At 41.7% G+C, this 26,688-nt stretch overlaps 2 protein-coding genes across 8 annotated transcripts in view; both read left to right on the plus strand.

Annotated features, from left to right (window-relative positions):
- Positions 1 to 12,674, plus strand: part of GPRASP1 (G protein-coupled receptor associated sorting protein 1) — a 40,337-nt gene extending 27,663 nt beyond the window's left edge. The window contains exons 1-7 of one of the 3 annotated variants that reach the window (XM_026483608.4): positions 3,162 to 5,824; positions 5,899 to 5,954; positions 6,425 to 6,489; positions 7,037 to 7,114; positions 7,252 to 7,356; positions 7,448 to 7,526; positions 7,841 to 12,674. In XM_026483608.4, coding sequence (XP_026339393.1) covers positions 8,153 to 12,325 — 4,173 coding nt within the window. In that variant the 5' untranslated portion in view covers positions 3,162 to 5,824; positions 5,899 to 5,954; positions 6,425 to 6,489; ... (2 more) ...; positions 7,448 to 7,526; positions 7,841 to 8,152 and the 3' untranslated portion in view covers positions 12,326 to 12,674. Of the gene's footprint in view, positions 1 to 3,161; positions 5,825 to 5,898; positions 5,955 to 6,424; positions 6,490 to 7,036; positions 7,357 to 7,447; positions 7,527 to 7,840 lie in introns of those variants that run through there. The other 2 variants (XM_057313274.1, XM_057313279.1) reach the window with 2 other exon arrangements.
- The window catches only part of GPRASP2 (G protein-coupled receptor associated sorting protein 2), a 105,027-nt gene that overhangs the window by 27,678 nt on the left and 50,661 nt on the right, over positions 1 to 26,688 (plus strand). For 3 of the 5 annotated variants that reach the window (XM_048213221.2, XM_048213218.2, XM_057313289.1), the window contains exon 1: positions 13,823 to 14,401. The exons of 1 other annotated variant lie outside the window; for it this stretch is intronic. The gene's annotated coding sequence lies outside the window, so the exon portion shown is untranslated. Of the gene's footprint in view, positions 1 to 13,822; positions 14,402 to 26,688 lie in introns of those variants that run through there. One more of the 5 variants, XM_048213222.2, reaches the window with a different exon arrangement.

Consider the following 26,688-nt stretch of genomic DNA (forward strand, 5'->3'; position numbering starts at 1 on the left):
ATTTTAATTTTATTTTATTTTATTTAAGATACAGTGTTATATTAGTTTCAGGTGTACAATTTAGTGATTCAAGAATTCCATACACGACTCAGTGCTCATCACAAGTGCACTCCTTAATCCCCATCACCTATTTAACCCATCTTCCTACCCGCTTCCCCTCTGGTAACCACCAGTTTTTTTTCTATAATTAAGAGTCTGTGTCTTGGTTTGTCTTTCTCCTTTTATTTTCTTTGCTCATTTGTTGTGTTTCTAAAATTCCACCTATGAGTAAAATCATATGGTATTTCTTTCTCTGAGTTATTTTGCTTAACATTATACTATCTCCATCCATGTGATTGCAAATGGCAAGATTTCAATCTTTTTATGGCTGAATAATGTTACATTGTATATATACCACATCTTCTCTATCCATTCATCAACTGATGGATACTTGGGCTGCTTCCATGTTTTGGCTATTGTAAATAATGCTGTATAAACATAGGGGTGCATGTATCCCTACAAATTGGTGTTTTTGTATTCTTTGGGTGAATATCCAGTGGTGAGATTGCTGGATTGTAGGGTGGTTCTATTTTTAACTTTTTGAGGAGCCCTCATACTCTTTTCCAGAGTGGCTGCACCAGTTTGCATTCCCGCCAACAATACCGAGGGTTCCTCTTTCTTCACATCTTGCCAACGCTTGTTGTTTCTTCTGTTGTTGATTTTAGCCATTTTGACAGGTGTGAGGTGAAACCTCATTGTAGTTTAGGTTTGCATTTCCCTGGTGATGAGTGATGTTGAGCATTTTTTCATGTGTCTGTTGGCCATCTGGATGTCTTTTTGGGAAAATGTTATGAGCACACTATGAAGACATACACACAATTTGTGTCTTTCCACAATGTCGGTTTTATTCAATCATAAGACAAAGTTAGTCACAATTATAAAGCAGGTTCCGGATTCCAAACGCAGTGACATTTCACCATGTGATTAAACTTGGCTTCTTACATAGCATATGTTCTGCTCTGTGAACATAAGACAAACCACACAACAAACAAGATAAAAGAAGGGTGTAGGAAGTTAATGAACCTAACACAGAGTCAGTCTGTGGGCGTGCAGTTGAGATAAGGTCTTGGTCCAGTCCAGGCACTAACTGCTTATTATGTTCAAGCAGTGAAGGATCTCAGTTCTGTTCAGAGATCAAATGAGCAGAGCCTTGGGTGGCAGTTGCCTTTTTTAAGTGGTCAGACATAGAGGTGTCATGTCTGAAGAGTCTGACAGTTTGCTGCAAAAATCCTCCCTTTTTTAAAGGGATTGAATCAGTCTTGGGACCCTGCAGACCTCCTCTGGTTCTGTTTGTTATCAGTTTTGTGGTGTCATCTGATGCTGATCCAAGCAATACCTCATGGCTGCATTATCTTTAACTATTTGCGTTTTGACACAGGCCCCTGCGTGACACAGACTCCTGCTTAACATGAGAGACTCCATTTTGCTCCCTACATCTCTTCATGTCTCCTGCCCATTTTTTTTAACTGAATTATTTGTGTTTTGGATGTTGAGTGGTATCAGTTCTTTATATATTTTGGATACTATCCCATGATTGAATATGTCATTTGCAAATGTCTTCTCCCATTCCGTTTTGTCGATTGTTTCCTTTGCTGTGCAGAAACCTCTATGTTGCTGTACTCCCAATAGTTTATTTTTCCTTTTCTTTCCCTTGCCTCAGGAGACCTAGCTGGAAAAAACTTGTTATGGCCGATGTCAGAGAAGTTACTACCTGTGTTCCCTTCTAGGATTTTTATGGTTTTGGGTCTCACATTTAGGTATTTAATCCATTTTGAACTTATTTTTATATATGATGCAAGAAAGTGGTCCAGTTTCTATCTTTTGCATGTTGCTTTCCAGTTTTCCCAACACCATATCTTGAAAACACTGTCTTTTTCCCACTGGATAATCTTGCCTCATTTGTTGAAGATTAATTGACCATATAGTTGTGGGTTTATTTCTGGGTTTCCTCTTCTGTTCTATTGCTCTAAGTGTCTATTTGTGTGCCAGTACCATACTGTTTTGATTACTACAGCTTTGTAATATAACTTGAAGTCCAAAATTATGATGCCTCCAGCTTTGATTTTCCTTTTCAAGGTTGCTTTGATATTTGGGGTCTTTTGTGGTTCCATACAAATTTTAGAATTGTTTGTTCTAGTTCTGTGAAAAATACTGTTGTATTTTGGTAAGGATTGCATTAAATGTGTAGATTGCTTTGAGTAGTATAGACATTTTAACAGTATTTGTTCTTCCAATCCATGAGCATGGAATTTCTTTCCATTTCTTCATGGTGTCTTCAATTTCTTTCATCAGTGTTTTATAGTTTTCAGAATACAGGTCGTTCACATCTTTGATTAGGTTTATTCCTAGGTATCTTATTATTTTGGTGCAATTGTAAGTGGGATTGTTTTCTTAATTTCTGTTTCTGCTGCTTCATTATTGCTGTGTAGTAATGCAAGATTTCCATACATTGATTTTGTATCCTTTGACTTTACTGAATTTATCAGTTCTAACAGTTCTTGGTGGACTCTTTAGAGTTTTCTGTAGTATAATGGATGTCTTTTGAAGTAGATACCTTGGCAATCAAAAGCTCAATATCAAGCATTTACACTACAGAAATTTAGATTTTAGAGGCTAGTCAGTGGAGACACTGGGGAGTGCAACTATGGCTGTTGCAATCAGACCAGAATCCATTTTAGGAGGAAGTAAGTAGACTATAACTTAGCAGCCACAAAGACATAGGTCAGCATCCCATTTCAATCATTTATATGCTCTCTGATATTAAAGATGACACTTAGGGGTGCCTGGGTGGCTCAGTCGTTAAGCGCCTGCCTTCAGCTCAGGTCATGATCCCAGGGTCCTGGGATAGAGCCCCGCATCAGGCTCCCTGCTCAGCAGGAAGCCTGCTTCTCCCTCTCCCACTCCCTCTGCTGGTGTTCCCTCTCTCGCTGTGTCTCTCTCTGTCAAATAAATAAATAAAATCTTTAAAAAATAAATAAATAAATAAATAAATAAATAAAGATGACACTTAAGTTATCTGATATATACACATAAAGTGCTAACATATACAGAGCTTAAAATAGGACTTTTCTCAGTTTAATAAATATTAAACAGCAATAGCGCCTGTTCTATAAATGAATTGAGAACAAATTGTCCAACAAAATTTCAAACTCTCACAGTGTAATCTCTCAGCTTATGGTAGGTCCACTCCCCTGTTAGTAAATATCTTGAAATCAATACTGGATCACCTTGAGAATTACCAGACAACATTATGCTGGTATGACTATAAAATTCTAGGATAAGAAATTGAATAAGAAAGAAATTATAAGTAAATGTAGCCTCCACAAGAACAGAGATTTCTTTCATTGGTGTTTCTACCATTATCTCCAGTGCCTAGGACAAAGAAGGTATTCATATGTATTTCTTGAATGAATGAAAGGCACCATCGACTTTAAGAAAGTGAAAGAACAGTTCAGGGAGGCAAGGAGATTCACACACACCCACAGATAACAGCATAGCTCAGACTCCCTTCTTCAAGCCTGGCATTCACCCAAGATAGTATGCTGTGGAATAAAGAAAAAAATGATCCACAATTCAGCTAAAGCCATTTAAACAGCACAGTAAAAGCAGCCCTCCTCTGATAATTGATATCCATTGTCAGTCCAGGTACTGTATAGAATCATCTCCAGATGGGTTTTTATCACCTAAATATTGCACAGTTGTAATAAATGTTTAGAAACAAATAAAAACCGAAATGAAAATATATGAAAATTCATGGTAAGAATATAGTTCCCTTTCCATGTTCAAAGCCATCAGTGATTTTCAGCAAATGGGGACTTTCTCCAAGATGAATCTCAAAGGCCATTGCAAAAGTCTCTTTTCTTTAGAAAACAGAGACAGGGGATTGCTGGAGAGGGTGGTTATAGGGGTAAGAGATGAGCCCCCGAATTGATCTTCCCAGGGGTTGAAGGCCAAGTAAAGTAAGTCAAGGGGAATGGACTTTCAAGTCAAGATGGTGAGTAAACTTAGTTCCTACTGCTGCTGTAACACATTACCAGGTTCTTGGCGGCTTAAAATAACACAAATGTATTATCTTACAGACCTGGAAGGTGGGAATACAAAAAGGATCTCACTGGTCTGAAATGAAGGAGATGGTCAGGCTTCATTTCTCTGAGGGATCCTGGGGAGAATCTGCTTCCTTGCTTATTCCAGCTTCTGGAAGCTGCCTGCATTCCTTGGGCCCTGGCTTTGTTTCATCTTCAAAGCCAGCAATGGCCTACCCAGTCTTTCTCGTGCTACTTCACTGTGACACTGACTCTCTTCTGCCTACTTCTTCCACATTTGAAGTACCTTTGTGATTACATTGGCCAGGAAAGAGACCCAGCATATTTTCATTTTAAATTCAGCTGATTAGCAATCTTAATTCCATCAGCAGTCTTACTTCTCCTTTGCCCTGTAACATCACATATTTACAGGTTCTGACGACTGGGATGTGGACATCATTGAGGGACCTTTGTTCAGCCTATCACAGTGAAAGTGCCATTTAATTGGGTTTAAAATGGGCATCAGTGGGTTCGTGCTCAACCACAGTCGTGCTTAAACACATTGCTCTGTTTGCCCCGTGGAGGATTCAAGAACCACCAGGCTCTGTCCTGGAGAACTAGGTACACGATGGGGCCTTCCTCCAAAGAACGGCTGGGGAAACTAGACGGGTGTGTATGGCAAGTGGCTGAGATCCAAGCTGGTTCTAATCCCTGCCACATTTCCACACCGCCAAAGATCATGAGCACTTGGACGTGACTGCAATAGAAGACTTGACACACAGGACAGTTGAAGAGGAGCCAGGAGCAGCCCGACCCCTGGCCATGGGGGCAAGAGACAGGAAAGATCCTAGGACCCAGTGCGGGTCCTGACAGGGAAAAAAGGCCCTCCTTCTTGGGCAACTGTGGGGACTGCAAAATGGCAAAGCATGTTACCAGTTGGCATGGGGGAGGACAGCAGTGTGGCAGAAAGAATGGGCACAGCAGTGGTTGGTTTTTCTCAGGGTAGAGGTGTAGGTCTGCCTTCCTTTAGAAAAGGGGCAGTGGTGAGGCCTCCGTGGGGGCCCCCTCCCACCTTCCTCCCTTCCGTGGCCCCGCGAAGCAATGAAGGAAGAACGTGGGAGGGGCCCCCCACCCCAGAACCTCCGGGGCAGTCTGGCCTTAGGTCGCCTTTCCCCTCGCAGTCTGCTGTCCTGACAGCCCCTGGCCCACGGGCCTCCAGTTAGGATGGCGGACCGAATGGGCGATGTGGGGGCAGACACCGAGCAGTCTGGGGGTTCTGAGGCCCCGAGGGGCAGTTGCTATCCGTTCGATATCCATCCGCTGCTGCCTGCGGCGCACCTTCCCCGCCCCGCCGCCCCCGACTTCTGGATCCTAGCCCCCACCGCCAAGCGTCCCCCGGTCCCATGGATGGCAGTGCCAGCAATGAGGGGGTGGTCGCCTCGGAGGTCTGCAGAGGCGGGCTGCTGTGAGCCCGCCCCTTAGGCTGGGCTCCTCCCGGCCCCGCCCCCTCTGGGTCGGAACTAGGGTGGGCCGGGGAGGGGGCGTCGAGCCCATTCGTGCCGTATCCCTCCGCCCCCCTTCCCGACACCCTCGCCGCCAGCGTTTCGTGCCGCATCCTGCGCAGCCCCTGCCCAGTTCGGTGCAGCAGCGCGGGGGGCGGGACGCCTCTTTGCGATTCTGGCCGCTCGCAAGGCGGTGGGAATCCGACTGAGGAGCTCCGAGAGGAGGGGGAGGACAGCGACCTACACCTTGAGCCTGTGAAGGCAAGTGGGGGTGTCCTGGGGGGAGGCGAGAGGACCCCCACTGTCGCCCGGCTTACAGCCTTCCCGGACCCCAGACCCTGGCAGCCTGGCAAGGAGGAGGCGACCCGGTCGTAGCTGGTCCCTGAGAGAGGTGCGCAGCGCCGCGGGACCCCTGGCGAGGAGAGGCGGCGACTGGCGCGGGCTGGGCCCAGGGCACCGGGGCTGGCCGGAGAGGCTCCCTCGGATCGTCTGGAGACGAACTGCGCCCGCCACTGCGCGGCCAGCTTTCCAGGCGCCCGCGACCAGCCGTCGACGGTGCCTGTACCGGGAGAGAGCTGTGTGTGTTGGGGGGGGGGGGGCGCTGCTGCGGTAAGAAATGGCGGAGCGGGAGCTGGGGCGGGGGGCGCCCAGGGAGGCCGCCGTGGCAGGGACGGGGACGGCGTCCGAGGTCTGTGCCCAGCTGGCGGGAGCGGGTGGCCGGTGGCGTCGGCTGCTTCGGGCCCTGATTCTGGAAAGAGGCCTGTTGGGCCCCGCGCCCTGGGTGCTGTCCTTTCCCACAGGTGCCTGGTTGATGCCAAAGTCTTCTCTCTGCGCAGTAGCTCTGGCGGTTTCCTCCTGCAGGGTGCATCTGTAGAGGAGAGACTTGAGAAAAAGAAGGAGCAGGACAATAGCCTGGATTTCTGGAGGTGTGTGGGGCTGGCCCGGGGCGGGGGGTGGACAGCAACCATTGAGTGGAAACGGGAATCGGGGTCGGTGACGGACCAGGACAGGTCAGGCATCCAGAATACCTTCTAAAATTCCCCTTTGCATTAGCTTTCTAAGCACTTCCCTTGCCTTCCTCCCTCACCTCCACCCAAAATTCGAGGCAGGAAAAGATGGGCTAGGAGGTGAGGGTGAGATAAAAGTCATAATTACAAGTGCCACGTCACATACTGTTTTCTGGAATATGCTGCGTACTTCCCCCCATTTCTGTAGTACAGCACAAGGGAGTGTGAACACCTAGTGGTGGATTCGTATAACTGGAGAGTGGAGTAATGGGAAGAGTGTCATGTGATGAGTTGCTATCCAGAACCGCGAAGCAGAGGGCCTGAATTAATTGAGAATATTCTATCAACAGTACCCTAAATGTTAGAAGATAATATGGATACTCTTATCTTTGGTGTTGGTCAGTCCATCAAGCACTCAGTTGCTACCATTATTTCCTGAATAATTTGCCTTTGTGTCTGTCCATAGACCTGCTTTAAGGCTGCTCACTCTGTAAGGAAGGAGAGAGGAGGAGACTGGTTCAAATCTCTGGAGGTTGGTGTGAAGGTGGGTAAATCAGGGCAGCACTACAGAGTAAGATCATGGCAAGTGTCTTTGATCCAAGTGGGTCCTGGACCTCCTCCACCTCCTGCTTGCTGCCAGATTTTCACACTGCCACAGCATCCCTTGTCCATTTCCTGCAGGAGATACTAGGAATATTGGGGTAGGTGTGGATTGGCTGTGAAGGGAAGGAGAAGACCTGAGAGGAGGGACACGGAGACAGGAAACAGACAAATGGAACTCTAAAGGTAAGAAAGATATTTGCATCAGAGGTCGGTGTGCCCTGTTATCTATCTAGCATCAGTTTCCATTCTCTCCTCTATTTTTACTTATTCCTAGGACAGCCTCCAGGCTGCTTTAGGGTTTGACAACACTGGAATCAAGGAAAGGAGGGGGAAATCGCACCACATCCATATAGGTTGGTATGAGGGTGGTACAACTTTGGGTGGGGAAATGGAAATCAACACTGGCCCAAGAGTGATTAGGGTACTCTGGGGGCTCTTAAACCTCTCCCATTGCCAACACTTACCAGTTTCATACCTGTTTTGTATCATGCAAAGTAACGTGGCAAACTCTGGGGTAAAATGTGAGTGAAATGAGGTGACAGAAGACTTTCTAACTAGTCCAGCTGTCCCACTAAGCATTCATGTTCCAGTTTCTCTGTGAATCTCTGCATGGAGCAACACAATTAGAAGAGATTCAAAGCCCCATGTCATCATTCTCTTTCCCTAGATCCACCTCCAGTGGCAGCTCTGGTGGTGTTGGAATTGCTGCTGATCTGTACCCTCAACAGTTCTGCACCCACCCGGAAACATCCATCATCCCCCAGCTTGCTTGTGCCTCTTCTGCACTTTGTCTGTGATATTGACTGAGGCTAGGCTTCGGAAGGAGGTTGATTGATTGCTGGACTGGTGATTGACTCTGACATTTGTTTCCAACTCTACCGCCTGAATCACTGAAAGATCAGAGTGTGAAGATAGAGCTGTGGTAGAGGCTGAGACTGGGGTAGGGTTACTTAACTGGGCCTCCTCTGTAACTTATACCATGACTGGGGCCGAGATTGAACCTGCTGCCCAGGCAAAGCCTGAAAAGAAGGCTGGAGAAGAGGTTGGGAGTGGGGCTGAAAGAGAGAATGAAGTCCCGTTGGTGGTCAGACCCAAGGTCAGGACCCAGGCACAGGTAATGCCTGGGGCAAGACCTAAATCTGATGCCATGGTAGTAGGTGGTGCAAGGCCCAAATCTGAACCAATGGTAGTAGGTGTGGTGCATCCTAAGAATGAGGCCAAGGCAATCCCTGGGTCAAGGCCCACAGATAAAGCCCATTCATGGGCCCAGACTGAGTTTGATGGTAAAGCAATGTTGAAGACAGAGGGGGTGTCCCAGACCAATACCATAGCCTGGCCACTGGTTAGTACTGAGTCTGGGTCAGTTGCTAAATCTAAGACCTTATCTATGGATAGGGAACTGATCAGTATGGACACTGAGTCCTTTTCTGGCACCAAGGTCAAGTTCCAATCAGGAAAACAGCCTTTGTTTGGGTCAGAGGAAAAGACCAATGTGGGGTCTTGGTGGTGCCCCAGGCCTACATCCAAGCAAGAGATCTCTCACAAGAGTGATTTCAGATGGGTGGACAGATCCTCTCTGAGTTCCTGGTTCTGGAGTGGAGAAGAGGTCAATACAAATTTTCATCCTAGAGGCAGGGTAAAGGCCAGTGCCAGATCCAGGCACATAGCCAGAGAAGAGGCCATGTCTAGGCCCAACACCAATCGGGAGTTTTATATTTTGTCTAGTTCTGGCTCTGAGGATGAATCTATTAAGACATCCTGGTTCTGGACCAGAGAAAAGGCTAATAGCTGGTCCAGGCCCAAGGAAGAAACCAATAACAGGTCCAGGTTTAGGTCCAAGAAAGAAGTCTCTGAGTCCAGTTCTGGATCTGAATGTGAGGACAATGTGAAGTCCTGGTTCTGGGCTAGAGAGGAGGCCAAATCCACGTCCAAACCCAGAGCCAGGAAAGGGGCCAATGTCAGGGCCAGGCACAGGGCCAAGCAAGAAACTTCCATTGATTTTTTGTCTGGATCTACAGATGTAGTCAAAAAAGAGTCCTGGTTCTGGCCTGGTGAAAAAGCTAATAACTTGTCAAGGCCCAAGTCCAAGAAAGAGGCCAGGGCTAGAATAATGGCAAAGGAAAAGGTGAAAACTAAGGCCAGAGCCAGGGCCAAGCAAGAAGCCAGGTCCGAGGAGGAGTTCCTCATTGGGAACTGGTTCTGGGCTACAGAAGAGTCCAGTGTAGTTGATGGGGCCAGTGTCAAGCACAGTTCTCAAGTGGAGGATGAGTCCATTGTTGGCAGTTGGTTCTGGACTGAAGAAGAAGCCAGTTTGAGGACTGATGCCAGTAGTAAATCCAGCCCAAAGACTGAGGAAGAGTCTATTGGTAATTCTATGCTTGGGTCTGGGGAAAAGACCAGTATGGAAACTGGGGCTGAGGCTACCTCCAAATCTGTGGTAGCATATGATAAAGAAAAGCTCATTGCTGGTTCCTGCTTCTGGGCTAGTGAAGAAACCAACCTAGAGGCTGAGGAAGAGACCATTTTTGGGCCCTGGTTTTGGGTCAGTGATGAGGCCAGTGTAGAAGCTGATGTTAGAGCCAGCTGTGCATCCACACCAAGGTCTGAGGAAAAAGAGGCCATTGGTCCCTGGTTCTGGGATAGAAAAGAGGTCGATACAGAGGCTGAGTTTGGAGAAGACGCCAGTCCAGAAGATGAAGAAGAGACAATATTCGGGTCCTGGTTTTGGGCTGGAAACCAGGCCCAGATAGATTCTGGGGTTAAAATCAGTTGTGACACCATGCCAGGAGCTGAGGAAGAGCCCATTATTGGGTCGTGGTTCTGGGATGGAGTAGAAGCTTGTGTGGGGACTGAGGTCAGCAACAAGTCTAGCCTGAAGGACAATGAAGAGGTTCTTATATCATCTTGGTTTGGGACCACAGAAGAGGTCAGTATGAAGTATGGAGCTGGTGCCAGATGCAAATTTATGGCAGGGCCTGAAGAGATGAATAATGATTCTTGCTTCTGGGATGAAGATGATCCCTGCATGTATAGTGCCAATGGAGGCAGCTGGAAGTCTAGGCCAGAGGAGGAACAGGACACTGTTGATTCATCATTCTGGTCCAGAAAATACACAAGCCCAGAGACCATTATAGGGCCTTGGTTATGGGCTACAGAAGAGGTCAGTATAGATGATGGGACTGGAGAAGAGGCCAAGCCACTGATGGAGGAGGAGACCATGATTACATCCTGGTTCTGGAAAGGAGATGAAACCATTAGAGAGGCTACAGACAGAGAAGAATCTGGGGCAGATGCTGAGGAGGGGGACATTATTGGTTCTTGGTTCTGGGCTGGGGAAGAGGACAGGCTCAAGACAGCAGTGGAGGCTAGAGAAGAGGACCTGCTGGCAGCTGAGGAGGAAGCTATTGTTGGGTCTTGGTTCTGGGCCAGGGAAGAGATCATTAGGAAGGAGGCTGGCTTTTGCAACAAATCCAGTCCAGAGGCTGAAGAGGAGGAAGCCACTGTTGGGTCTTGGTTCTGGGCTGAAGAAGAGGCCAATTTGGAGGCAGGAGCCAGTTTCGAGCCCATGCCAGTGACTGAGGAAGAGGAAATCATTTTTGGGTCCTGGTTTTGGCCTGAAGAAGAAGAAGACAATATAGAGGTTGGGCCTCAGGCAATAGAAGAGGGCAAGTCAAGCCCTGAAGAAGAAATCATTTTTGGATCGTGGTTCTGTGCTGCAAAAGAAGTCAGTGTAGAAGCAGAGAAATGCTGTGCATCCAAGCCAGAGGATGATGAGATAATTGTCGAGTCCTGGTTCTGGTCTGGAGAGAAGGACATTAACGAGACTGGAACTACTGTTACCTGTGAGTCCAGGCCAGAAAATGAGGAAGAGACAGTTGTTGGGGCCTGGTTTGGAGCTAAAGATGAGGCCAATAACAGGACTGGGTATGGGACCAACTGTGAGACCCAGACAGTAGCTGAGGAGGATGAGGCCATAGTGGGGTCCTGGTTCTGGGCAGGAGATGATGCCCATTTTGAATCAAATCCTAGGCCTGTGTTCAGGGCCATTTGCAGGTCTGAGTATTCATTTGAGCAGGAGCCTGATGCCTCACGCAGGCCCCAGAGCTGGGACGAGGTCACTATTCAGTTCAAGCCTGGTCCATGGGGTAGGGTTGGCTTCCCATCTCCAATTCCCTTTAGATTTCCAAAAGAGGCAGCATCTCTGTTCTCTGAAATGTTTGGAGGAAAGCCCAAGCACATGGAACTTAACCCAGAAGGGGAGGAGCAGGAATCTGATCAGCCTGAACCTGAGTTCCCATTTCAGTATGACCCTTCCTACAGGTCAGTCAGGGAAATTCGGGAGCATCTTAAGGCCAGGGATAGTGCAGAGCCTGAGAGTTGGTCCTGCAGCTGCATACAGTGTGAGCTTAAAATTGGTACTGAAGAGTTTGAAGAACTCCTTCTGTTAATGGACAGAATCCGAGATCCTTTTATTCATGAAATATCTAAAATCGCAATGGGTATGAGAAGTGCTTCTCAATTTACCCGCGATTTCATTCGGGATTCAGGTGTTGTCTCACTTATTGAAACCTTGCTTGATATTCCTTCCTCCCGAGTTAGGACAAGTTTTTTGGAAAATATGATTCGCCTGGCTCCACCTTATCCTAATCTAAACATGATTCAGACATATGTATGTCAAGTGTGTGAAGAAACCCTTGCTTACAGCTTAGATTCCCCTGAACAGCTATCTGGTATAGGGATGGTTAGACATCTCACTACAACTACTGACTACCACACACTGGTTGCCAAGTATATGTCTGGATTTCTGTCCTTGTTAGCCATGGGCAATACCAAAACAAGGTTTCATATTCTGAAAGTGCTACTGAATTTGTCTGAAAATCCTGTCATGACAAAAGAACTACTCAGTGCTGAAGCAATGTCAGAATTTATGGGCCTTTTTAACAGGAAAGAGACAAATGACAATATTCAAGTTGTTCTAGCAGTGTTTGAGAATATTGGTAACAATATCAAAAAGGAGTCAGTGTTGTTCGCTGATGATGATTACAGTCTTGAGCCACTTATTTCTACATTCCATGAAGTTGAGAAATTTGCTAAGGAAATGCAAGGCAAAAGAGCTGGTCAAGAGGACCCTGAGGCAGACCAAGAAAATTAGTATGATTAATCACTCGCCTTTATCCTTATATTCCTAAGTTAACAATTCCTTGAATAATGTTTTGATTTACATAGTTGGTTCTGTGTTGTAACGTACATCTTTATTGCCAACACTGCCTTTGCCTAACTGTGTATGAGCTGAATCATTCTTCTGATGCCAAATGAATATTAGAACTGAAAGCACATTTGTTGATATTTGTGTTTTTGTCCAGATTGTGACACTTAGTATTTAAGCTAAAGTGAACTGAGCCATCAAAGTAAGCCAGCTACCCTTCTGATTGTTGTTCTAGTGTATTGAGGTCTATTTGAGACTTGTTTGTATTTTCAATAAAGTTGTGTTAAAGTTGTCAGAAGTCACCCTTCTCCTTGAACTTAAAATATAGATGCAAAGATAAAACAGGAATATACACAGCTCATTAATGCATAACTAATATGCACCTTGAAAAAGCTTATTCTAATAACTTTAAATGCAAAGATTACCATGGGCTGCTACTCAGGGCATGCCTCAGAGAAAAAGGACCCAATTAAGTTGGGCTCTGGAATATTTGAAAAAGATGGGGTGGTATGAAGAAAAGCATGGAGTTGGAAAAGCAGTTTCCATGGGAGTGAATTATCCAGTCAGCCTGGAGTGGTTAAGGGATATAGAGGGTGAGGTAAGTTTTGAAGAGCTAAGAAGTTGCATTTTGCAGCTCAAAGTATGGGTGTTTCTTTGATACTGCCTAAAAGTTAAACGAGTAAGACAGGAAAGTAGACAAAAGTAACTGAGGAAAACCGTTTCTTCAGGATGGTGCCCATGGAAAATGTTACCGTAATACCATACAGCCACTAAAAGTGATGATGTATAGATTTTTAAATTGAATAAGAAAAGCTAAGTGTGTAAGTGGACCAAATTTATGCAAACTTATGTTTGATTATGCAAAAATCTGTAATGACAAGATATATCAAAGGAATAAATAAGTGTAAGAGACTACAATTTCAAAATGACTGGTTTGCCAAATAAAAATACATAATAAGTTAAAGGGAATAAACTTTAAAAATTTCCAAAGTTCCTGAATTCATACTACAGGTTTTTCACATTCAAAAAGGTAATATATATTCAGACAGGAGTGAAAGTCAGGCATACAGTTGTTTTGGGGGGGGTGAGGGGGATGAAGGGGAGTGCAGGTTAAGGGGAAATATACAAAGTTTTATTTTTTTCAGGAAAATAAACAGACATGGTGACCCTGTTATTTTTTGCTTGTCTGAGAACACAAAGTGTTTTTTTTTTTCCTACCCCATTCTGGTATTCAAGGTTTATGGAAGTAGGGCACAGTGGCAGTTTTGCCTGCCTTTACAAACCGCAAGCATTAACAGGGATCATCCTGGTAGTGGACATTGGAGTTCGAATGCTTGTTTCGCTTATCAGTATTTTTCAAGGTAGAGAGAGAGAGAGTGTGTGTGTGTGTGTGTGTGTATTTTAATATGTCGCCCGAGTATCGTACAGAATAATAAAAATCAGTCTCCAAACTCTTCATCGAGTATTCCTCACCAGCCCTGTGCTCCTGACAGAGCAGGGCCCAGGTCTAGCGCTAGGGCCGGAAGCTCTGGCTCCAAATCCAGCCTTCCTTCAGCTCTGTCTTCAGCAGGGACGGGAGCTTCAGATTCTTCCAGCAAGCATCTCAACCTCAGGCGCAGAAGATTCTGCCATCCGTGCGGCAGGGCTGCGGCGGGCAGGCTGACTGCGTGGTCACGTGAGGCGGGTGGTGGCTCACGTGACCACGCTCTCACTCAGGCAAACACAGACGTGTGCCAAGCGGAGAGGGGGCAGGAGGGACCTACGCTTGACGAATGACAGACGGCCGCGCGAGGAGTGGTAGGACGTTGTGGTGGATGGGTGGGTGTCTCTCCATGCTGCACTAACCTGGAAACGAATTTCTCGGGCGATCAGAGATACAGCATTCGTTGGTAGAGGGCGCAGCCCCTCAGCCTATTGCCAGCGTCTTAGCCGGGGTCAGTCTTTTGCCCAGGAGCTCAAGAGGCAGGAGGTCATCCTGAGGGAGGAAGACGTGGAGAGAAGCAGCGGTTGCTGTTGGAGGAGGTGGGTGCGCGGCCGGGAAATGGCATCCGTGGGAGGTGGTGGCTGAGACTAGGTGCGGGTGCAGGGAGTGCCTCGGACCCTCCTGCTCTCTGTTCTCTCCTGCCTTCTGAACACCCCTCCCCCACTCCCAGCCTCCCCTCCTAGCTCTGTGTGACTCTTTGTGGGTGTGGGAGGTGGACACACGGAGGGAGTTGGCTTCAGGGGGCCCCCGAGAGAGGAAACGGTGAATGGACAATTTCTGCACACCAGTGGCCTTTTCTCTGAAAAGGCAGAGATGGAAACTGGTAGGATCTGTGACCTACATTACCGCTCTTGTCCTCTCAGCTAGTTGGCACTCACTCTTTGCTGTCTGTCTTTCAAATGGTGGGGATGGCTGAACTCAGTATTGGGGGTAGGTTGGGGTGGGGGGGAACAAGACTGACTTACTCCAAGGCCCCAGCTGCCTGAAGATGCAAAAGAGGCATTAACCTCAATCCCGCCAGCTCTAAGGAGTGTGAGAGGCAACACACTTAAGAGGAAGGAACCTAAATGCGCCCTTCACATAGGATTTCTCATCGGTAAAACAGCAAGCTTCTCAACTCCCAAGAGGATCCCTGGATCTCATCCCAGGCAGCAGCGTTCTGGGGGTTTGCCCTGGATATGAGGTTCTGAAAGGGCCTAGTCCCATTGTACCCCGGAGACAGCTCCCTCCCATATAAGGATACAAGGGTCACTGCCCTGCCTTCGCTATCTGAGGTCCCTCCTTTTTCAGTCTTGAGCCTTAAAGAAAGGTCTTTCTAGGAACCACCTACAGAAACTGGTTTATGGATGGTCTCACAGGTTCCCTTCTGTAGACGTTAGCTCTTTCCCTTGTTTTTGTTTTCTGGCCAAAGCTTTTAGACTTGGTGATTTACAGCGATCCTTTGTGGCACTGCCTTATTTGTGTTGATCCCTTTTGGTCAGAGCCCAGAACTGTGAAACAGCGACAAGATACCAGAGGTCTTTGTTGTTGTTGTTGTTGTTGTTGTTGTTTTTAGGAAAATATAGTTATGAAAAATAAATTTTACTAATCACATTAATCTATTTGCATATTTTACAGACTTGAAGCCAGTTGGTACATAGAGATCTTTCTCATTTCTTACAGCTGAATAACACTCCCTTGTGTCACTACCATAATGTGTTCAGTCACTATATGTGAACATTTATTTCCAATATTTTGCTGTTATAATTTATGGTGGACAGATAACCTCATGCAAATGTATTTTTGTATGGTCAGAGGTCTATCTTCAGGATAGATTCCTTGAAGTGGAGATGGATGATATGTATGTGCAGTGTATTTTTATTAGGTATTCTCAAATATCCCTCTAAAGGGGTATTACACATTTTTACACCCACCAGCAATGTATGAGAGTGCCTGTTTCGCTATAGCCTTGTCAGTCAACTTCTTATTATCCTTTTGATATCTGTAGACTATTTAGTGATGTCTCCTCTCTCATTCCTAATGTTAGTAATTGGGTCTTCCGTTTTGTTTTCTTTATCCTTCTGGCTAATAAATTATCAGAATCCTACCAAGGGCCAACCATGCAAGCAGGCCTTTCTAAGGCTAGCAAATTCAGGTCTGTTATGTTAACTCTTCTACACATTGGTGAATGGTGTTAGAATAATTACCAAGGCATTTGGAAAAACAAAGTTAGACCCTGATACACATGAGCAAATTCCAGGAAAATTAGGTATCTTAAATATTTTAAAAGGAATGGGTGGATGAAGAGAATGAAACACTCCTTTATCTAGAATGAATTTCGGCTTGTGTTTTGTAGAGGAAAATGGATATGGATCCTTTCCACATAATACCAGTATCATTTATTAAATAATCTGCCCCTACTCTAACAATTTCTAATGTCTCCTTTGTAGTGTATGGAATTGGTTTTGTTTATATTTCTGAGGTAAATGCTCTCTGGTGTTAGAAATATACAGGATTGCATATTGCAGTTTATAATAAGCATTGTGGGTTATCTGAAATGTTGTATCCATACTTCACATATGTGATCAGACTCTCCAGTTAATTTTATCATTTTATCTTATCTTTAATGTAATAGTATTATATTGATTGGGGCTGAGAGGTACTGAAATTCTCATATAACTCCTTTGAAACTCTTGGAATTCCAAAATGGAAAGTGTATTGGCCAGGTCAAAGAATATGTCTCTGTGTTGCCAAAGCCAGCTCGTTGTCTTTCATGAAGACTTTCATGATGGTGCTCATTACCTAGATGACATTTTAAAGAATTCACTATATCTGTACCTCAACCATACCAGCTCAGAAGCTGAATTTCCTCATACAAAAAAATAGCATCTGTTTATATAGGGTGAGTTCATAATTAACAAAATCACAAGGCTTATATAGAATCCAGAGTGTCGGTTTACTAATTTGTACAGGGAAATAGCAACATCAAAGGAAATGAAATAATATTATCCATTGTATTCTCTTACTGTATGTACACCTATAGGAAATTAAAATCAAAATCAGAAGCTCAATTAAATTGAATTTAAAAGTAAATACTTTTCATATATATTTAAATGTGTAAATGTTTGTTATAAGGTTGGAAGAAAAGATTACTTTTGTTTTAAATTTTTCAATTTTTTTCCATCTTTATTGCGATATAATTGACAAAAACATTGTGCAAGTTTAAGGTGTACAATGTGATTATTTGATATACATATATATTGTGAAATGATTACCACAAATAGGCTAGTTAACACCCATCACCGCCTGTACTTATAGTGTGCATGTGTGTGTGTGTGTGTGTGTGTATTTGTGTGGTAGGAATATTTAAGATCTACTTTCTCAGCAAATTTCAGTTTACAATACGCTATTGTTGACTCCAGTCATCAGGCTGTACATTAGATACCCAGGACTAACTCATCTTATAACTGCAAGTTTTTACCCTTTGAACTCCATCTCCCCATTTTTCCCACCTATCTGGCAACCACTTGTCTATTTTCTGTCTCTATGAGTTTGACTTTTTTTAGATTCCGCGTATAAGTGAGAACATATGGTATTTGTCTTTCTCTGATTTATTTCACTTAGCATAATGCCCTCAAGGTCCATCCATGTTGTCTCAAATGGCAAGATTTCTTTCTTTCTCATGGTTGAATAATATTCCATTTGATATGTGTTACATTTTCTTTATTCATTTATCCATCAGTGCATAATTAGGTAGTTTCCATGTCTTGGCTATTGTGAACAATACTACAAAGGAACATGGGGGTGCAGATATCTTTTCGAGATAGTGATTTCATTTTCTTAGAATATATACCCAGAAGTTGGATTGTTGGGTCGTATGGTAGTTCTATTTTTAATTTTTTGAAAAACCTCCACACAGTTTTCCATAGTGGCCATTCCAGTTTACATTCCCACCCACAATGCAGAAGAGTTTCCTTTTCTTCAGATTCTTGGCAACAGGTGATATCTCTTGCTTTTTGATAATAGCCATTCTAACAGGTGTGAAGTGAGATCTCACTGGTTTTGATTTGCATTTCCCTGATGATTAGTGATGAGCATCTTTTCAAGGACCTGTTAGCCATTTGCGTATCTTCTGAGGAAAACAGTCTGTTCAGGTCCTTTGGCCATTTTAAAATCAGATGATGATGATGATGATGATGATGATGATGATGATGATTACTATTCAGTTGTATGATTTCCTTATATATTTTTGATATTAACCCCTTTTCAGATATATGGTTTGCAAATATTTTCTCCCATTCTGTAAGTTGCCTTTTCATTTTGTTGATCATTTATTTTGCTGTGCAGAAGCTTTTTAGTTTGATGTAGTCCTACTTGTTTATTTTTGCTTTTTTCCTTGTGACTTCAACATCATATCAAGAAAAAGTTGCCAAGGGCGCCTGGGTAGCGCAGTCGTTAAAGCGTCTGCCTTCGGCTCAGGGCGTGATCCCGGCGTACCGGGATCGAGTCCCACATCGGGCTCCTCTGCTATGAGCCTGCTTCTTCCTCTCCCACTCCCCCTGCTGTGTTCCCTCTCTCGCTGGCTGTCTCTCTGTCACATAAATAAATAAAATCTTTAAAAAAAAAAGAAAAAGAAAAAGTTGCCAAGACCAACGTCAAGGAGCTTTTTTCCTTTTTTTTTTCTTCTAGGAGGAAGTATCAGGTATGACATTTAAGTGTTTAATCCATTTTGAGTCAATTTTTGTGACTGGTGTAAGATAGGGGTCAACCTTCATTCGTTTGCGTGTGAATATCCAGTTTTCCTGTCACAGTTTATTGAAGAGAATGTCTTTTCTCCATTGAGTATTGTTGGCACTCTTGTCAAATACTAGTTTACCATGTATTTGTGAGATTATTTCTGGGCTCTCAGTTCCGTTCCATTTTTCTATTTGTATGATTTTATGCTAGTACCTTAGTGTTTGAATTATATATCTCTGTAATGAAGTTTGAAATGAGGAAGTGTGACGTCTCCAGCTTTGTTCTTCTTTCTCAAGATTGCTTTGGCTATGTGAAGTCATCTGTGGTTTCACACAAATTTTAGGATTTTTTTTCTATTTCTGTTAAAATTCCAATGGAATTTTGATAGGGATTACATTTAATCTATAGATCACTTTGGGTAGTATTGACATTTAACAATACTAATTATTCTGATCAATGAACACAGAACATTTTTCTATTTGTTTCTTCTCCAATTTCTCTTATCAATGTCTTATCAATATCTTCTAGTTTTCAGTGTACGGATCTTTGACCTCCTGAAATTTATCCTTAAGTATTTTATTGTTATCGATGCTATTGTAATTTGGGATTGTTTTCTTTATTTCTTTTTCAGATAGTTAATTGTTAGTTTATAGAAACACAACTAATTTTTCAGTGTTGATTGTATATTCTAAAACTTTACTGAATTTTTTTCCAACAGTTTTTGGTTGAGTCTTCAGGATATTTTTATTTTATTTTTTCTAAGTAGGCTCCATGCTGGGGCCTAAACTCACAACTCTGAGATCAAGACCTGAGCTGAGATCAAGAGTTGGATGCTTAACTGACTGAGCCACCCATGCGCCCCAGGATTTGTTAAATATAAGCTTATTTTATGTGCAAACACAGATAATTGTACTTATTCCTTTCAATTGGGATACCTTTTCTTTCTTTTTTTTAAATTGACACACAGTGTTACTTAACATTAGTTTCAGGTGTACAACATAATGATTCAACCCCTGTATATGTTATGCTATGCTCACAAGTACAGCTACCATTTGTCACCATACAGAGCTATTACAATACCATTGACCATATTTCCTATTCTGTACATTTTATCCTTGTGACTTATTCATTCCACAACTGTAAGCCTGTACCTCACACTCTGCTTTGCCTATTTCCCCCTTCCCCTCTGGCAACCATCAGTTTGTATTTATGGGTCTGTTTCTGCTTTTTGTTTGTTTATTCATTCATTTTTGGATTCCATATATAAGCAAGTCATATGGCATTTGTCTTTGTCTGACTTACTATACTTAGCATAATATCATGTAGGTCCGTCCATGTTGTTGCAAATGTCAAGATCTCATTTTTTATGGCTGAGTAGTATTCCATTGTATATATATACTACATTATCTTTATCCATTCATCTATTGATGGATACTTAGGTTGCTTCCATATCTTGGCTATTGTAAATAAAAATGTCATAAAGACTCAACCAAAAACTATTGGAATAAATTCAGTAAAGTTTTAGAATATACAATCAATGCTGAAAAATCAGTTGTGTTTCTATATACTAACAACAAACTATGAAAAAGAAATAAAGATTGCTTTGGGTAGTATAGACATTTTAACAATAGTAATTCTTCCAGTCCATGAGCACGGATAATTTTGCATTTGTTTGTGCCATCTTTAATTTCTTACATCAGTATTTTACTGTTTTCAGAGTATAAGTCTTTCACCTTCCTGGTTAAGTTTATTCCTAGGTATTTTATTTTATTTTTTTGGTGAAGTTGTAAATGGAATTGTTTTCTTAATTTCTCTTTCTGATACTTTGTTATTAGTGTATAGAAATACAACCATTTTGTATGTATTAATTTTGTATCCTATGACTTTATTGAATTCATTTATTAATTCTAATAGTGTTTTTGGTGGAGTCTTTAGAGTTTTCCACGTATAATATCATGTCATCTGCAAATAGTGACAGTTTTATTTCCTCTTTACCAATTTAGACACCTTTTATTTCTTTTTCAATTGTGCTTGCTGTGGCTAGTATTTTCAGTACTATGTTGATTTAAAGTGGTGAAGGTGCACATCCTTGTCTTGTTACCTGGTGTTAGAGGAAAAGCCCTCAGTTTTTCATCATTGAGTATGATGTTAGCTGTAGGCCTGTCATATATGGCCTTTATTACATTGAGGTATGTTCCCTCTAAAGCCAGTTTGTTGAGAGTTTTTATCATGAATGGATGTTGAATTTTGTGAAATGCTTTTTTCTGCATCTGTTGGGATGATCATATGATTTTTATTCTTCTTTTTTAATGTGGTGTATCACATTGATTTGCAAATATTGATTCAACCTTGCATCCCCAGAATAAATCCCACTCGGTTGTGGTGAATGATCCTTTTTTTTTTTTTTTTGAGAGAGAGAGATAGAACATGAATGCAATGGGGGAATAGCAGAGGGAGAGAGAGAATCCCAAGCAGGCTCCACACCCAGCATGGACCCTGATGTGGGGCTCAATCTCACGACCCCGAGATCATGACCTGAGCCAAAATCAAGAGTCAGATGCTTAACCGACTGAGCCACCAAGGTGCTCCAGAGAATGATCCTTTTAACGTGATGGTAAATGTGGTCTCCGAATATTTTGTTGAGGATTTTTTATGGATACCTTTTATTTCTTTTTCTTGCCTATTTTCTCTGATTGGGATTTGCAGTGCTTTGTTGACTAGGACTAGTGAAAGTGGGCACCCTTGTCTTACTCTGATTCTAGAGGGAAAGTTTTCAGTTTTTCGCCATTTTGAGCTACTTACATATGGCCCTTACTGTACCCAGTTCCTTGATAGTTTATCATGAAAAGCTGTTGATTTTTTTCAGTTTTTTTTTCTTCATCTACTGAAATTATGTGATTTTTATCCTTCATTCTTTTAAGGTGGTGTATCTCATTATTGATTTGCATATGGCATACCATCCTTTCACCTCAGGGTTAAATCCCACTTGATCGTAGTGTATAAGTTTTTAGATGTGCTGTTGAATTCAATTTGCTAGTATTTTGTTGAGAATATTTGCATGTATATTCATCAGAGATATTGGCCTGTAATTTTATATTCTTGTAGTGTCCTTCTCTGGCTTTGGTATGAAGGTGATGCTGGCCTCATAAAATGAGCTTGGGAGTGTTCCCTTCCCCAAGTTTTTGAGGGGTGGCATTAATTCTTCCTTAAACGTTTGGTAAATTCACCAGTGAATTCATCTGGTACTGGGCTCTCCTTGGTTGAGAGATGTTTGCTTACTGATTCAGTCTCCTTACCCATTATTGGTTTGTTCAGGTGTTCTGTTTCTTCATGATTCAATCTTGGTCAATTATATGCTTATAGGAATTATACGTTTCTAAGTCACCTAGTTTGTTGGCTTATAATTGTTCATAGTGATCTCTTATGGGCCCTTTGTATTTCTGTGGTATCACTTGTAATGTCTTTTCTTTCACTTATACTTTTATTTATTGAGTATACTCTCTTTTTTTCTTGGGTAGTGTAGCCAAAGATTTGTCATTTTTGTTCATCCTTCAAAAAACTCAATTCTTAGTCTTGTTGATATTTTCTATTGTTTTCCTTTTCCTCATTTTGTATATTTCTTTTTTATTTTTTTTAAAGATTTTTTATTTATTTATTTGACAGAGACAGAGTCAGCCAGTGAGAGAGGGAACACAAGCAGGGGGAGTGGGAGAGGAAGAAGCAGGCTCATAGCAGAGGAGCCTGATGTGGGGCTCGATCCCACAACACCGGGATCACTCCCTGAGCTGAAGGCAGACGCTTAACCGCTGTGCCACCCAGGCGCCCCTCACTTTGTATATTTCTGCATAATTGTTTTATTATTTACTTCTTTCAGCTAATTTGGACTTAGTTTGTTCTTCTTTTTCTAGTTCTGTGAGATATGCTAGGTTGTTTATTTGAGATCTTTTTTTTTCTTAAAATAGGCATTTTAAGCTATAAACCCTACTTTTAGAGATACGTTTGTTGCATCCTATAAATTTTGGTATGTTTTGCTTCTGTTTTCATTGATGTCAAAGTTTTTAAATTTCTTTTTTGATTTATTCTTTGATTCATTGGTTATTCAGAAATGTGTTTAATGCCCATGTATTTGTGAATTTTCCAATTATCCTTCTTTTATTGATTTCTAGTTTCACGCCATTGTTGTAGAGAAAGACTATTGGTATAATTTCAATCATTTTGGATTTGTTAAGACTTCTTTTGTAGTCTAACATATGATCAATTCTGGAGAATGTTCCATGTCCACTTGTGAAGAATGTGTATTTTGCTGCTGTTGAATAGAATGCTCTTTATATGACTTTTAGTCACATTTTGTCTTATAGTGCTGTCAAATCTGCTTTTTCCTTATTGATTTTTTATTTGAATAATATATCCATAATTAAGAGTGCGGTATTAATGTCATCTACTATTATTGTGTTGCTTCTCCTTTGAGTTCTGTTAGCATTTGCTTTACGTATTTAGGTGCTCCAATGTTAGGTGCATAAATATTTACAACTGTTACATCTTCTTTATTAACTGACCACTTTATCATTATATAATGATTATATTCATCTCTTGTGACCACGTTTAACTTAAAGCTTATTTTGTCTTATACAGGCATCTCCTGCTGTCCAAAAGTTGGTGTTATGCCACTTCACTAATAAAAAAAACCTACATTAGTAAAGTAACAGATTTTTTCATAAAAGTGAAAATCCTCTTCAGATTCCTTTCCATTAGTGAAAATAGGTACTAATGTAGTTCTTTCATAAAAGCAAAATGACTAGCACAAAAATAGACACATAGATCAGTGGAACAGACTAGAAAACACAGAAATAACCCACAATTATATACTCAATTAATCTTTGACAAAGGAGGAAAGAATATGCAATGGGAAAAAAAACAGTCTCTTTAAACAAATTGTGTTGGGAAAAATGGACAGCAACAGGCAAAAGAATGAAATTGGACAACTTTCTTACATCATACACAGATATAAACTCAATATAAACTCAAAATGGATGATAGACCTAAATGTGAGATAGGGAACCATTACAGTCTTGGAAGAGAGCTCAAGCAATAATTCCTCTGACATTGGCTGTAGCAACATTTTTTCTAGCTATGTCTCCTGAGTGAAGTGAAGTAAAAGTAAAAATAAATTATTGGGACTACATAGAAATAAAAAAGCTTCTGTACAGTGAAGGAAAATCAACAAAACTAAAAGGGCAACCTACTGAATGGGAGAAGTTATTGGCAAATAACATATCCAATAAAGGGTTAGTATCCAAAATATATAAAGAATTTATACAATTTAACAACCAAAAAACAAATAATCCAATTTGAAAAGGGGCAGAAAACATGAACAGACATTTCTGCAAAGAAGACATCCAGATGGCCAACAGACACATGAAAAAATGCTCAACATCACTCATCATCAGAGAAATGCAAATCAAAACTACGATGAAATATCACCTCACACCAGGTAGAATGGTTAAAATTAAGAGCACAAGAAACAACAGGTGTTGGTGAGGATGTGGAGAAAAAGGAACCCTCTTGCACTGTTGGTGGGAATGCACACTGGTGCAGACATTGTGGAAAACAGTATGGAGGTTCCCCAAAAAGTTAAAAATAGAACCTCCCTCTGATCCAGTAATTGCACTATGGAATAATTACCCCCCAAATATAGAAACACTAATTCGAAGTGATACATGCACCCTTATTTTTATTTTATTTAAAGATTTTATTTATTTATTCCAGAGAGAGAGAGAGAGAGCAGGAGGAGGAGCAGAGGGAGAGGGACAGGCAGACTCCACATTGTGTGGAGCTGGACGTGGGGTTCGATTTCGGGACCCTGAGATCATGACCTGAGCTGAAACCAAGAGTCAGATGCTTAACTAACTGAACCACCCAGGGGCCCTGCACTCCTATGTTTATACCTGCATTATTTACAATAGCCAAAGTATGGAAGTTGCTCAAGTCTTCATCGATAGATAAATGGATAATGAAGATGTGTATATATATATATATATATATATATATATATATATCCACATATATACATATATATGTACACACACACACACACATATATATACATACACACATCTACATACAATGGAATATTATTCAACCATAAAAAATGAAATCTTGCCATTTGCAACAACATGGATGGAACTGGAGAGTAAAATGCTAAGCAAAATAAGTCAGAACAGACAAATACCATATGATTTCATTCATGTGTGAAATTTAAGAAACAAAACAGATGAGCAAAGGAAGAGAGACAAACCAATCATACAGTATTTGTCAAGAAAGAGACTCTTAACTATACAGAACAAACTTATGGTTACCAGAAGGTAGGTGGGTGGGCGGATGGGTGAAACAGGTGATGGGGATTAAAGAGTACACTTATGATGATGGCACTGAGTAATGTATAGAATTGTTGAATCACTATATTGTATACCTGAAACTACTATAGCATTGTATGTTTACAGGAATTAAAATTAAAAATTAAAAAATAGCAAAGTGGGGGTGCTTGGGTGGCTCAGTCAGTTAAGCATCTGCCTTTGGCTCAGGTCATGATCCTGGGGTCCTGGGATCCAGCCCCACATCGGGTTCCCTGCTCAATGGGGAGTCTGTTTCTCCCTCTCCCTCTGCCCCTCCCCCCACTTGTGCTCTCTCTCTCTCAAATAATAAAATCTTTTTTTAAAAAAAAAGAAGTAAAGTGGCATGATGCAAACTTTTAGAAAGCAGGAGATACTCTTTGCTTTGTGCCATTTCAGCTTGCAAAAGGTTTCATAGGAATTCTCTACTTTCACACAGCAGGGGAAACCTGTACATATATAGCACCCCTGTTCTTTTTGTTTACCAGTTGTTTGGAATATCTTTTCCATCTGTATTGGTGTATGTATGTTCTCAAAGCTAAAGTGAGTTGCTCATAGATGGCATATCACTGCATCTTATTTTTTTTTAATCCATTCATCCACTGTATGTCTTTTGATTGGAGAATTCAGTCCATTTATGTTTAAAATGGTATTGCTAAGGACTGACTTTTGCCATTTTGTTCATTGTTTTTCTACCTTGTTGTAGCTCATGTTGTCTTATATATAAGTTTGACTTTTAATCAAACGAAAGTTGAAAGTGTTTTACACACCACCATCACATTAGAGAATCTGACTTTGACTCTTTACCTACCTTCAGCAATGGGTTTTCCTCATTCGTATATTTTTACATTGTGTTTTTAATTTATTTTTATTTTGTTAATTTATTTTTTTTTTTTGAGTAAGCTAGATGCCTAACAAGGGGCTTGAACTCACAACCCTGAGATCAAGAGTTGCATGCTCTACCAAGTGAGCCAGCCTGGCACCCCTTCTTTTTACATTGTTACTTGGTGTCCTGTCTTTTCAGCTTGACAAATCCCCTTTAGCATTTCTTGTAAGGCTGGTCTAGTGCTGACAAACTCCCTCATATTTTGTTTGTTTGGGAAAGCCTTTATTTCTCCTTCATAACTGAAGGACAGATTTGCTGGGTATAGTATCTTGTTTGAATTTTTTTCCTCCAATATTTCGAATCTCTCTCTTTTTAATTTTTTATTATGTTATGTTATTCACCATACACTACATCATTAGTTTTTGATGTAGTGTTCCATGATTCATTGTTTGTGTATAACACCCAGTGCTGCATGCAATACGTGTCCTCAATACCCATCACCGGCCTAGGCCAATCCCCCCCCCCCCCGAAACCTTGCAGGCCAAGATAGAATAGAAGGAGATATTCAATTCACTATGGACTCTGGGAAACAAACTGAATATCTCTTTCTATTCTATCTTGGCCTGCAAGGTTTTTGTGGCAAAATCAGATAGCTTTATGGGTCTAATGTATGTAATGAGTTGCTTTTCTCTTCTTGCTTTCAAAATTCTTTGTCTTTAACTTCTGACAATTTAATTATAATGTGTCTTGATGCACCCCTTTTCATGTTCATCCTATGTAATTTGGGGCCTCATGAATCTGGGTGTCCATTTCTCTACACAAGTTTGGGAAGTTTTCAGCCATTATTTTATTCATAAGTTTATTTACAAATAAACTTTATGTCCCTTTCTCCTCT

The sequence above is a fragment of the Ursus arctos genome, chromosome X (genome assembly GCF_023065955.2).
Source record: "Ursus arctos isolate Adak ecotype North America chromosome X, UrsArc2.0, whole genome shotgun sequence".
Lineage (NCBI taxonomy): Eukaryota > Metazoa > Chordata > Mammalia > Carnivora > Ursidae > Ursus > Ursus arctos.